Source organism: Rhodofomes roseus, assembly GCF_022264815.1.
Source record: "Rhodofomes roseus strain CIRM-BRFM 1785 chromosome Unknown C8Q71scaffold_8, whole genome shotgun sequence".
NCBI classification, from domain to species: domain Eukaryota; kingdom Fungi; phylum Basidiomycota; class Agaricomycetes; order Polyporales; family Fomitopsidaceae; genus Rhodofomes; species Rhodofomes roseus.
In genome coordinates, this window is record NW_025952964.1 from 1,387,513 (window position 1) to 1,400,170 (window position 12,658).

The 12,658-nt window shown below is 53.3% G+C and overlaps 4 protein-coding genes across 4 annotated transcripts; 1 reads left to right on the forward strand and 3 right to left on the reverse strand.

Moving 5' to 3' along the window:
- Positions 1-1,681: 1,681 nt before the first annotated feature.
- C8Q71DRAFT_796352 (uncharacterized protein) lies at positions 1,682-2,947 on the reverse strand (the record flags this gene model as incomplete). The annotated part of the gene is made up of 3 exons (XM_047925671.1): positions 1,682-2,601; positions 2,659-2,832; positions 2,887-2,947. The coding sequence occupies 3 exons, from the start codon at positions 2,945-2,947 to the stop codon at positions 1,682-1,684; spliced, it is 1,155 nt and encodes a 384-aa protein (XP_047780041.1).
- A 2,914-nt stretch (positions 2,948-5,861) lies between these two features.
- Positions 5,862-8,005, forward strand: C8Q71DRAFT_755530 (uncharacterized protein). The gene is made up of 14 exons (XM_047923556.1): positions 5,862-6,045; positions 6,100-6,132; positions 6,186-6,205; positions 6,256-6,309; positions 6,367-6,380; positions 6,438-6,452; positions 6,514-6,527; positions 6,584-6,623; positions 6,727-6,788; positions 6,836-6,967; positions 7,027-7,283; positions 7,343-7,371; positions 7,427-7,469; positions 7,530-8,005. The coding sequence occupies exons 1-14, from the start codon at positions 5,955-5,957 to the stop codon at positions 7,890-7,892; spliced, it is 1,167 nt and encodes a 388-aa protein (XP_047780042.1). The 5' UTR covers positions 5,862-5,954; the 3' UTR covers positions 7,893-8,005.
- An 814-nt stretch (positions 8,006-8,819) lies between these two features.
- On the reverse strand, positions 8,820-10,324 carry C8Q71DRAFT_857174 (uncharacterized protein; the record flags this gene model as incomplete). The annotated part of the gene is made up of 7 exons (XM_047927380.1): positions 8,820-8,942; positions 9,003-9,220; positions 9,290-9,356; positions 9,412-9,696; positions 9,760-9,845; positions 9,902-9,965; positions 10,025-10,324. 7 exons carry the CDS (start codon positions 10,322-10,324, stop codon positions 8,820-8,822), a joined length of 1,143 nt encoding a protein of 380 aa, XP_047780043.1.
- A 1,058-nt stretch (positions 10,325-11,382) lies between these two features.
- C8Q71DRAFT_755542 (uncharacterized protein) lies at positions 11,383-12,530 on the reverse strand. Its single transcript, XM_047923557.1, has 5 exons — positions 12,376-12,530; positions 12,195-12,280; positions 11,883-12,125; positions 11,684-11,812; positions 11,383-11,634 (listed from the first exon to the last, which is right to left on the reverse strand). The coding sequence occupies exons 3-5, from the start codon at positions 12,102-12,104 to the stop codon at positions 11,515-11,517; spliced, it is 471 nt and encodes a 156-aa protein (XP_047780044.1). The 5' UTR covers positions 12,105-12,125; positions 12,195-12,280; positions 12,376-12,530; the 3' UTR covers positions 11,383-11,514.
- Positions 12,531-12,658: the final 128 nt, after the last annotated feature.

A 12,658-nucleotide genomic window follows, 5' to 3' on the forward strand; every position in this document is an offset into this window, starting at 1 on the left:
GTCGGCTTAGTGGCTACGCCGATGCCAACTGCGGAGCCCTTCACTTCAGGTGCGAGACCTTGGAGCTGCGTTCGCGCGGTGGCCCCGGCAAGCACCCTCTGCTGATAGCATACGTCCAGACCCACCTGACACAATGTATGAGCCGAACTTGTCGACTTGATTTGCTCGTTCAGCTTGCTGATCGACAAGCTGAGCCATGCTGGCGCAACACCGCGGGCAAACCAGCCTTTTGATATCCCGAAACCCCAAAGAAGATTGGTGCCCCCATAGGAATCTTTTCTGAGGATGTTCGGGCTCAGAAAATGATGCGTTTCAGCATCTTCGACGAAAACACGCCTTTGCGTAGGGGTTTCGACGCGTTTTTTGAATCCGTCCAATCTCAGAACAGGTTCTCCGTGGGGCTCACTGTTCGCGGCACGTTCGGAGCATGGATAAAGTGGTTTGCCCCTCGTGCAAGCCCATAGGATGGGTTCGAATATGCACGCACAGGCATCAGGATGATGACGGCGGCCACCCACCGCTGTTCCTTCGGAAAATACCTCTTCCGCGTCGAGCAAGCCACTATGTGTGCGTTAATCACTGGATGCCGCGATGTCGGGCGGCGCGATACTATGGAGTAGTTAAGTGACCATTGGGACTCGCACGTAATACAATTACTCACGACAAATCGAATCCGATTGAACATCATATATATCATCCCGACCGTCAGTTCGACTCCGTTTCACGTTGACGTCACAGCGAAGATATGAGGACTAGAGAGATATAGTAGCGGGTCAGGACGACCATGTAGCGCGCTATAAGTACTATAAGTACGCGTCACGGTCGCGAGGGCCAAATAGAGTGCAATGCGAGAATAACCGCAGCAAAAAGAGAGAAATTCGAAGCGGAATTCGTCGAGTGACGCGTAGGACAGCACATGTACTACAGGAAGTCATAATACTGAAAGCGTGAAGAATTGCAGTGCGGGTGATGGACATCCCTTCAGTTGCTGACCAGCTTCATGTGGCGTACCGTAGTCTCGGGGCGAGGGTCATATGCATGGTCCGTGCGGGTGGGGAATGCTATGGCAGCGGCGTGTTCGCATCTAGTCCGGGACCGTCTGGCAAGTCCCAGTGGGGTGGTGCTGCACTGGTACTACTGCCAGCAGATGTGTGGTACGGCCACACTATTCGCCTTTGTAGACGACAATTGTGTCAGTACGCAGCTATCGACGAACACAAATCGACCTGTCTCTCTTCGGAGGCACCTGAGCTCAGCGCTCAGTCCGAGCCACTGGCATGGACTGTATGTGTTCACGCAGCCATCCTCAACTGGGTTGAGATACACACACCCCGATACACACCTCGATAATACAGAAGATGGGCGTTCTCTGGCGGAGTTACGCTCTGGGCAGAAGACGAAGCAGTTTGGAAGTACTATTGCTTCACTACGGTGTTTTCTGCAGAGGCGGTGCTGTCATGGCATCGCAACTGCAAGAGTAGTCACACGTCTGTGATGCCGACTCGGATATACACGCGAGATTGGCTCAAGATGATATAGGTTATCTTGCCATCAAGGAAGATGTTACAGTAGTGACCGATCGCCAACGCAGGTGTAGACGAACGCGACCGTCGCATACAGGAAACCTGCGCGAAACCCTATGAAGCCTCCGAAACATCCAAAGCAAAAGAAAGAGGTGCACTCAAGGGTTGTAGGTGTTCATACCGGGGTTCAACCACTCGAACACCGTCGTGCCCGTCTCCTGTCCGCCACCCACAGGCCCACCAGTCGCCGTGCCGATCCATCGATGGTAGATCGCCTGGTTCGGGTTCGCGCCCTGCGACGTCAGGTCGAACGAGTACACGTCGCCGTTCGCGAGCGTGTAGCTGAGCGTAAAGCCCGTCGGGAGCGTGAGGCCACTGTCGATGTACGAGCCGGTAGGGGTCGCAGTGCTGATGTCCGTATTGCGTGCGCCGACGACGCTGCACTGGTTCTGGAGTACGACGCCGTCCTTGGCGAGGAAGCCCGTGTTGAGCTTGAGCGAGGAGTTGACGGGCTGCACGAGCACTGCGGACATGTCGTATGGGCCGACCGCTGCGTTCAAGAAGTACCAGCTGCTGACCGCCTCGTTGAGCGGAGCAGGCAGCCAGTTTGCGTCGTGATAGGCCGTTCCTGTGAATGCAAGCTTAGTACCGTTCACGGTGAGCGTCACGTCCGCGGTGCCACCCGGGATGGTCGTCGCCCAACCGAGCTGCTTGTACAACAGGGACTCCGGAGTGCTGAGGGACTGCGAAGACGATACCGCTGAGTCGAAGTACGCGTCGTCGGTCGCGTTGCAGCCAAAGTGGTGCTGCGTGCGGGCCACGAAGGAGATCGACGCCTCGATGCCGTAGTCCGCTGCGCTCACGTTCGCGGTCATCGAAGAGAGGTCCTCTGTGACGGCGAACTCGCCGGCATCGCCCCACTTGCCGGAGACAGCCTCGCCAGACGTCGTGATAGCGCCTGTTGAGGTGGGAACGTTGAAGTTGAAGACCGTCCCGTTGGCGAACATGCCGTTGATCGTGATGTAGTACTCAGGCTCGCCAGACTGGGTTGCGGTGGACCCGTCCGACACCGGATAGCCTAGGAGAAATGGTGTGTCAGTGTCTGATGTATTTGCGGGATGATGCACTGATGTACCTTGGTAGTATAGGATCTGCACGTTGGCCGGGGGGTTATCACCCTCGACATCTGAGGCAAGAGCCTGGAGGTACCACCACTCGACCGCAGTGCTGTCCGCGGAGGTGCTGATGTACTGGCCATCGAAGGGTGTGGTACTCCTCTGCAACGGAGGAGGCCTCACCACGGCCGCACCTACAAACACTGTTCAGAAACGCACGAGTGCATCATATGGTCTAGAGTACTCACCAACATGCGATGCCCAAAGAGAAGTAATGATAAAAATAATGGGAACAGCAGAGCGAAACATGCTTGATGCTGAAGACGAGTAACGAGAGACTTGAACGTGAACGACGGGTGGATACGAATGATTGCACGGTCCCGGCTTATATACCGACATAGAATACCAATTTCCGTTCCGTGTGTTCCTGTTTAGGCCGATCGACCAGAGCTGCTGAGCGCGGCGACGCGACCAGTATGGCACTATCGCGAGACCGATCCGCAATAGCGCTCACTCGCCATCAAATTTCCTGGAGAGCAGGGATGGAACGGTGTCTGAGCTGCGCGACCATGCTGTGCATGACGGGTACACTAGCAGCGGTCGCATGTGCGTTTGTTGTGAGCAGCGCGTAAGCAGCGTGAAACGGTTCACGGTAACAAACAGTGAGCATACGGTTATCTTGTGTGACACCTAGTACTTGCGGTGTCTTGGGCAGGTTTCATCGAAGTGACAATGTCTGTTCGACATGCTCCCATAGTCACAAATGCACGGGATCGCGAGACCGGACGAGGATCTAATGACGGGATTGAGCAGGACGTCCGGCCATCAATGCGCGCAGATCAGGAACTTTTGAACGATCTACGCACCTACATACCGTGCTGTACAACGCGTCACACGTTCGGTATACCATCACGTCGGATGTTACCATTGTTCCGGAGGAGTCGGGCGGGTATCGTGAGCGACTGATTGTGAAGGTGTTCGGCGGGTTTCATGATTATAATTGCTACTTCAAGGTCGTTCGTAATCCGTTGGCAGGCGGACGGCGGATATTGGCACACTGTGGACATATCAAGACATGCTCCGGCGGAGCCATGACCTACGTGCTCTCTGCTATAAGGAACATACTCAGAAACGACAAAGGGTCAGGCGGTCTCCGCTGTCCAAGGGAACCTCTCGGCGCTTCCAGTGTTGATCCGCGCATAGCTTGAAAGCTGAAACCAAACCGCATTTCGCGTCGGTGTCGCCACAGGTTCCGTCGTTGCGAGAATTACAGGTCTGTCCGAGGGCGAGATGTATGTACAGGCAAAACAAGAGGGAGTGTAAGTACCTGTGTGGCAGCTTCAGTGGGCAGTTGTGACGGATTCAGAGCATTTGGACGCACCCAGACAGTATGGCGGCTGTGGCAATACGTATGCTTCGTCTCATTGTTCGATCAAGTCCGATGTGAGAGGTCTCCGACCGAAATGCTCAGGTAACCTGAGGATACCGTGGCAAGCCACCGGCCTGTCTCAATCATACTTACATTGTCCACGAACGGAATACAGTTCTTGTCGGCCTCTGTTGAGGGGTAGGAGCGTTGTGCATGTTGAGACCAGCGATACGCGCCATTATATACCGTATCATGCCGTGGCAATGGCAAGAGCATGGCCTTGACGGAAATGTCGGAGGCTCAGACTTGTCCGGGACTTGGCTCGTATGCGCATGCTTCGCTCCAGGTACCGCGCGTTGAACCGATTGCCACCTGAGTGCGGATGCAAACATACGCTATGTACAGGCTGAGCTAGGTGATAGATGACAAACAGGCAGCTCGAACAGCCACGACTAGTGCGGTAGGAACTATAGCTCGCTTGTCAATGCGTGAGGGAGAGTTGAAGGCCGGAGGAGGGAGCAGGACTGAGTACTGAGGACGCGGCGCCCGCCAACGGAGAGCAACCACGTGATCATGTTCTAGCCGCCAAACAAGTGGCAACATTCAAAACGCGCGCCGGCTTCATGGCAAACTCACTGTCAGGTCGTGCATTGTGCTGGCCGGTTTGATATTCTCAAAGCATCGCATAGTATTGCTCTGAGGCTGTCTCTCCAAACCTCTATGTTACCGATGCATAACTTGACTGGAAGAATCTCATCATCTCGAAACACAACTTGAAGCACATGTCATGAACCTTCCGACATTCTAGGTATCGACAGGGAGTCTTACAGATTAGGACCTCGCAACGCTGCAGTCTCGTCTGTGCTATTATTGGGTCTTTGACGGTGAGACCAGCATCTCTTGTGATACCACCTAGGTCCTATATGCTTACCAGGCCTACTAGCTAGGATCGCAGTACACGAACGCGGCAGTCACTGAGGAGGCAGTACTCCTGATACCGCGCTGCCGTTGTGCCAGGCGCTGTTGCTCTGTGATAGTTGACAACTCGAGTAGCGGTGCGTCTAGATATCATGAGCCAAAGAGTCGAATCGCAATACTGGTTACTCCCTTGAGACAAAGCGCCGCTGACGTGTGGTGTACAGATGTAAGTGCTAGATACTGAAGCAGCAATCTAGGACAGATGCTGCTCTGAAGATGTCATGTACTGCGAGCGTTACCACTGATTCGTCAGTTGCGGCATCTGACCGATGTCAATACTGCTGATAGGATCGCGACAACTACGATGGTGTGGGTCTCTTCCATCCAAGATATCTGTCATAGATGCTTGTGTGCAGATTCTTACGCTGACATCGAATGGTGCGTCACTGAATCATGATGACGCACCTTGGTCTGACCGGATGTGAGCAGAGCTCGTTAGTAGCCCATATCATATGGTGCTTGAGCGGGGGCTGCGCTGCGGTTCCGTTATGCCGTCAGAGATACCATCGACAGTCATCTTTGGAGGTGTCTGCTTATTTGAATAAGAGATTGCGAGATGCTAGCTATCGAACATACTCTGGGCTTTTGACGCTGTCTCCAACTGTTCACTTTGTAGAATGTTTCGCTATAGCTGCCCGAGGACTGCGACGTCCGATTCCGTCCGTCTGGAGGCACAGATCTAGACCGCTGTATCTGCGTGAGTCGCCCCCTTGATACTGGTCAGGTCTTGAGGCGCTGAAGTATATTGTTACTCTAGACATACAGAACAGGAGATGCACCGCCTGATATGCCGTCAACAATGATGATCATACCTCCAGCGGCGGTCGTATTTGTACGTCCAAGGGACCAGCGTACTCCGGTGAAGGGCGCCCCTCCCTATTCTTCTTGTCCCTCTTTTTTTTTGGTTCCATTACACCCTTTCGCTGTTCTCTTCGTCTCTCTGGGTTTTCCATTGCGAGCACTGCCAATATGTCCTCAGCGTCAGACACGTATGACGCACAATCATGGCAAGAGCTTATGCCCGACGCCAAGGACTACCGCGTCGTGCGGTCTTTCTGGGGTAAGTCCCTATGTACTCGACCGACTGCGCCTGAGTAATGAACTCTTTCACTAGTGGCTTCGCTTACCCTGCTCACGTACGAAATCAGTGAGAAATGTCATCATTTGGAGGATTGCAGCTCTAGCTGATATCTCCTAAAGTGGTTACGTTTGATGACGAGGTAAGGGAACCGCCAGAGGCCACTTGATATCGAAGCTTATCACTCGGTAGGTTGAGTTTATGTGGCGTGGCCGATTTGTGTGGACTAGGTCCCTTTATTACGTTGTACGTGCGCAACGCACACACCACATTGTAACCATGCTGAATGACATTGAACCACAGAACCGTTATTTTCCGTAAGTCGGTCCTTCATACTGGGTCAAGTTAGTTACAATCTGACTGTCTGCGCATAGGCTCATTAACCTGATGTGAGACGCATCCACTTCTACCGTCTCCATGGAAGGCTCACCGACACAATCCACGATGCAGATTTGATAATATATGTACGTTGCTCGTCACTCGTGTCTCTAGAATGAGTAACCAACCGAGGACGCTACAGTCGAGTCAACGATCCACAGTTCCGACATTTCAGTAAGCTTCATAGCATGTCACTTAACGCTACGACGTTTACTCATGACCGCAGTTGTAAGACCGATTGGTCGGTACATAGTCACCCTGGTTAACAATCCCTACCTGTTCCAGTTGTCACTTCTGGTACAGGTGGTTCCTGTACGCCAACCTGATTATGCGCATATCTATGTCAAGTAACGTATTTCTGCCTCCGCCTCACCTCATGCTGACATCGGCTTAGGCATCCTAATAATGAGGCTATACATCATGTATCGCTGCAATCGGGCCCTCCTGATTACACTTTGCGCAATATTTGTCGTCGAGCTCACTGTCGAGACTACTATCATAGCCGAGGTGATCTACAACCTTAAAGGTGCGCTCTACAACATACCACCCTGGGTCAGTAATCCTCATGAAGTTCCTCGACTACAGATATAACCCTCTCGATAGACATTCCAGTCTCAGGATGCGTCGCGGTCGGAATCAAGCAATGGGCATGGGCGTACTGGGTACCGGTCATGATCTGGGAGGCCCTTCTGCTCGTCCTGTCACTGTACCGCAGCGCGCAGCAGGCTCGAGAGGAGGCAGGGACCCCCCACCTGATGGTCGTCCTTCTGCGAGACTCCGTGTTGTACTTCGGGGGCGCGCTGGCCTCCATTCTGGCGAACTTTATAGTGTGGAAAGTGCAGGTGAGGTTTGGTACAAGCACGCTACGGATAGGACCTTGACACTGACGATCTTTTCCCAGGCCACAGCCTTGTTCTTTGCGTTCATCCCGTAAGTACCACAGCGCGCTGCTTGTAGGGGCAGTACCATCTGACGACGACTGCAGGCTCATTATGGCACTGAACTCTGTACTGGGATGTCGCATGATGGTACGACACATTACGATTAGTTGGGAGATGGCTCTGTGATGCCTGACCCATCCTTAACAGTTGCACATAACCCGCGCTGGCCGTAAACACGTGCAGGCAACGGCCAAGGAGAGCTATCTGCTCACATCGGACATATCTATCGACGACGCTGACGACGGTAGCAAGGCAGGCGACGACGACGTCTCAGAATCAGACCATCATGCATCCTTACCCTCCTTGGCACGGACTCCACGGGTACCCTCTGTTGCGCCCGTGAGGAACTCGACATCGACGGCCGGCCGCAGCGCTGTTTCGAGTCCGTCACCGTCCAGCTGGCTCGGGCTATCGACCACGGGCGCGTGCGAAGATGTCATCGAAATCACAAGCACGGCGTCCGAGCACCTCAACTGGGACATATACGCACGACGGAACGACTTGATTTAGTGTATTATCGAGGGAGAAGCCCGTATGCGTCGGTTTTTTGTGTACGAATAGTGTCCTTATTATCATAGCTGCAGAGCGGCTTACTCCCCGCAGCGTTGCGCGATTTACAAAAGTCGGTCTGAGGCCTGGCATTGCTGCCCGAGATCGCCGTCAACAAGTGAACGTAAACGACAGATGAAGCAAAAGCTGCCAGTGTCTGGTCATCAAATACGGGCGACCACACATAGATGCATCAGCTAGTCACACAGCAGAACAATTCGGAGGCGCATGGTCCACGAGGCGCGCTGAAGGCAGGTCGACGGACAGGCGGTTCATTATTGTGCTGACTGCCTGAAACGATCCAGGGCGGAAGGCTTCCGATCCTTTGCCTTTCCGGCGGCGGCTCTGGCCTTCCTCCTCTCCATCCTCTGCTTCTCCAATTTGGCACGCTACAATTGCAATGGCAGGACGTCAGGCTCGAACCATTCTTAGCGATGTCAGAAGGATACGTACATCCCGCTCGAAGATAAATGACGTTCAACTTGCGCAGGTACATACGGTTATCGGTGTACGTATTCGATCCCTCTTTCCGAACCACAACCTCACGTAGCATAGCTCGCTGCGTTGATGAGAGCTCCGCTAACCCATGCCAAATAACTCATCGTGATGCTCTAAATATGCAACTTACCAGTGCCACGCAGACATTGGGTGCTCGTAGTAGCTGTGCGCTGAACGCTGAATAGACACAACTCGAAATCGTGCTCAGCGTCGAGCAAGCGCAGCTGCATATCATGTATATCGTACAATTCAAGACACTATGGTTCGGGACTGGATGCGTGCGTTCAGTATATGTATCATCTGTCATAGCCATTGTCGGCCCGGGACACCAGCATGCGAGAGTTGACGTGGCCGCGCAGAATGCTACATCGATCGTGTTACGTATTGCGATCACGCCTTGAAACTCTCGACCTTGGTCTTGACCCCGTTGGCATAATTCTTCAGGTATTGGGCCATGGCCGAGTAGACCTTCACAGCTTTCTCCAGCGATAATTTCATGTACTCCGGGACGTCCTACCACGGGTCGATATTTTTGAGTAACGGTGAATATCAAGAATTGCAGCAATGACATACAGCATCTTTCGCACCGTCCTCGAGCCACTTCTTGATTTCTGTCGCATTGTTCTTGACATTATTCCATATACCCGCAATGGCCTTGATATTGGAGGTGAAGATGAGAAGGTCAGCCTGGCCTTCCTCCTCGAGCTGCGTGCGCGCCGCCTTGATCTTGCTGATCTCATCCTGCAGGTCCTTGATCTGATTTTCCTTGGTACGCTTGTCGTTGAGCAGAACTATAGACATTACATTAGACGTGAATTCCCAGGTCCCAGGAACAACCCCAACTGTGGTAGGGAACATACTGTTTTGCGCAATAAGCAGCCCGGTCAGCGACCCAAGCTCGACACCAGCAATCACGCAGCCGATCCCCTATCGTTCTGTCAGTCTGCGACGAAAGAAGGAGCAATTGCCACGGGAGACGGACCATGATCCACGGTGCAGCCGGCAGGAAGACGACGGCCAAGATACCCGTGACTGGGAGCGTCACTGCCAGTGCCGCGCTAATGGCATAGATCGCGGTTTGTATCTTGGACAGCTGCTCGTCGATATCACCGATTTCTTTCAGCAGCTGTTTGATCTTCTCTTGGTCTGCCTCCTCGCGGGCCTTCGCCCACGTTGAGAAGCTTCCGACGAACACGGAGAACCTGTCTGTGAGTTTGGTGAACCGGTCTTCCATGGCCTTTGCGTCTTTGTGGATGCCTTCGCTTCTCTTTGATATAATGAAGTCAGGGTCAGAACACTCGATTGTCAAGATACTGGATCACACACTTACCTTTATGAATTCGTCAATCTTCTCCTTGCGTCGTTCGACTGTAAGGCGGTCATCCGCGCAGAATTTGACAACGACGTCGTCAAATGCTACAGCCAATTGGTATCACTATAGACGTGTTCAGCGGGATCAAGTGATTGCTCACATTCAGCGTATTGCGCAATGCTGATAGCCAGGTCATGCGAATCCGATACGACGACGCGATAATCCTACCAAGGATTTTTTAGCGACTCTACAGTGGCAGAGTGATGTAGAACTGAGTACACACCCCCTTGATGCCGCCGAATTCCTTCACAAAATCCTCCGTGTCCTGGAGGCTGATCAGTTTCGCCGTCAGAGTCACGAACATGGTGTCGATTTTGTCAGCGGCTTCTGCAGCAGCGTTCGCGGCCTCCTCGAAGTGCGACGCGGCATCGTCCCGACTCGCGGCTTGAGCAACGCCTACACTGACTTTGGCTTTCTGGTCGGACGAGAGGGCGTTGAACTCGGCCAATGCCTTCTCGGGATCGTAACATGGAGGGGTGTCTTCGAGGCGACTGTACGGGGGCGGGACGTCGGGGTTAGCCATGGTGTTGGCAGGCCAGTTTATCGATGGAGTTTCTATGAGACAGAGCTAGGAGTCGACTGTCGCAGCTGGAAGTTATGAAGTGTCAGTTCTTTTATACATACGGTGGTCAACAGCTCGAGCCACTCAGGCCGACTCACGGAGAGGCGCTTTGGTACGTGTTGACGGACTTGCCAGTGGTCATGAGAGTCATGTATCCTCTTCTTGAATGAAGGCCTAGTTCCTCCACAGTGTTCCATACCAGTGTGACCAGGGAAACACACGTGAATCCCGCGGTGATAATGCTGCATGTTGGTACGAGGGGGCCCCCTCGTGCTGAGACGGCCTCATGGCAGGGACGGTGACGGGACGTTCACTGATTCCAAGTCCGGTGAATAATTGCCGTCTGTATACTAAAGGTCTCAAAGGCCGGAATGCAGTGCTTGAGAAGCAACAAGACGATGGCATGCCTGAGCAGCACCCTTACCTCAAGGCGGATGTTCTCGTACAACAGAACATCAATACTCACCTTCGTCTTCAATTCTTTCGCTCCTTCCTGTCATTATTCAATGCGCTGTCAACTTGAACCGATGTCATGCAAGGCACCTAAGCCCAAGCGGAGATGACAGATTCAGGGCTATGACTCTTGAGGGCCTGCGTGCGGCGCTGGCACCACGACCGTTCCATTGAATGAGAAATATGGACGGCGTAGTAGGAACTTCTCGCATGGAAGGACATCGCTTTTCAGCCGGGTCCTAACAGCCGATGGATGTCACTCGAATGTGTGCGGACCTCGAGGCGATCATAGCGGTCTTGGATGGATGACCTTGACTTACCTGCGCGGCAGAAAGCGCTCATGACTCCTCGGAGCCTCTCATCGCCGCGTCACATTTGATCCTATGCACATGAACGACAGCCAAATTGAGGCACGTTCCCTTGAATGATCTCTGGAGAAGACAAACATTCGACATGGTGCTGCTGTTATTGAAATGTCAGCGAGGCGGGACCCACGAGGCTCACTCAGGATCATAATCAGCCTTCTGGTGACGCCGTGGCGTTTAGACTCGGAGACCTCCCCTAAATGGGTTTTCGGGTAGTAATCCCTTGGTCGGAACTCAGCCATCTTATGTTTGTACAACCGTATCGTACTATACAGTGTACTCAGGCTGTCATCTCTCGTTCTCATGTCTACCTTCGCCACACGATTCTACAGTCTACGGACGAGGGATATCCTTTTCCGTGAGAATGGTCGCATACGCACGCAGTGCCACAGCCATGTCGGCGTATACAGCAACGGCGTGATCAAGGGAAAGCTTCATGTACTCGGGTATGTCCTGGAAGTACATCAGAATCCAATCTTGCACGCATGGGTCGTACTCTTACCGCGTCCTTCGCACCATCCTTGAGCCAGAGTTCGATCTCGAGCGCATCATTGCTCACTGCTTGCCAGAGCTGTCCGAGGGAGTTGATGGCGTCTACCGAAGTCATGTTTTTGAGCTCGTTTTCGGCATGCTACATAGCGCCGCGCCAGCACAAGCCCAACGATCAGTGTCAACCTTCAAACCGACATCGAGAGACGCACCACAGACAGGTTAACCATGGAAGCAGAGCTGCCAACGATGTTCGCGGCAGCAGCATTGCGTGTGCTCGTTATGTCACTCTCCAGTTGATCTAAACTCTTGTTGAGCTCGGACACTACGTCCCCCAAGCTCTGGACACCATCAATCCAAGCTCGAAAGGAGGCGATGAAGGTGTTGAGCTCGTCCTGGAGATTGTCCAGGTCGGTCATGATTTCTTTTGCCATCGTGTGGATTGCATCCGCGGCCTGTGTGTGCGCGCATGCTTCACGGTGAGAACGACTAAAAGGGGTGAGATCAGCAGTTGGTACGCTCACCCTGATGAACTCGTCGATTTTGCGGCGCCGTTGTTCGACGGTGAGGGACCCGTCGGCGCACAACTTGATGATCTCGTTATCGAAGCCTAGTAAACAACATGAAGTCAGTGACTCAAGAGTAGATCAACGGAGGCTAGCATGCGGCAGGGAGAAGGACCCGAGGGCGGCCGGGCTCACTTACGTTCTCCATACTTTGCGATAGCGAGGCTGAGTGCGTATGTCGCCCAGACATAGATGCGATACGTCTATGGCAGGTCTCATCAGCAAAACGCAGAGCATCAGACGCAGGCCGAGTTGTTCCTGCTCGGCTCACCACCAGAATTTGCGCAAGCTGCGGCCCGAAGGGCTGGTGGCCAGACGGGAATAGCACATCGACAACATACATCCCCAAATTGACGGCCACGTCGATCATGACATCGATATTTTTGTAATCATCCGCTGCGCGTACAGCGGTGTCGACCGTT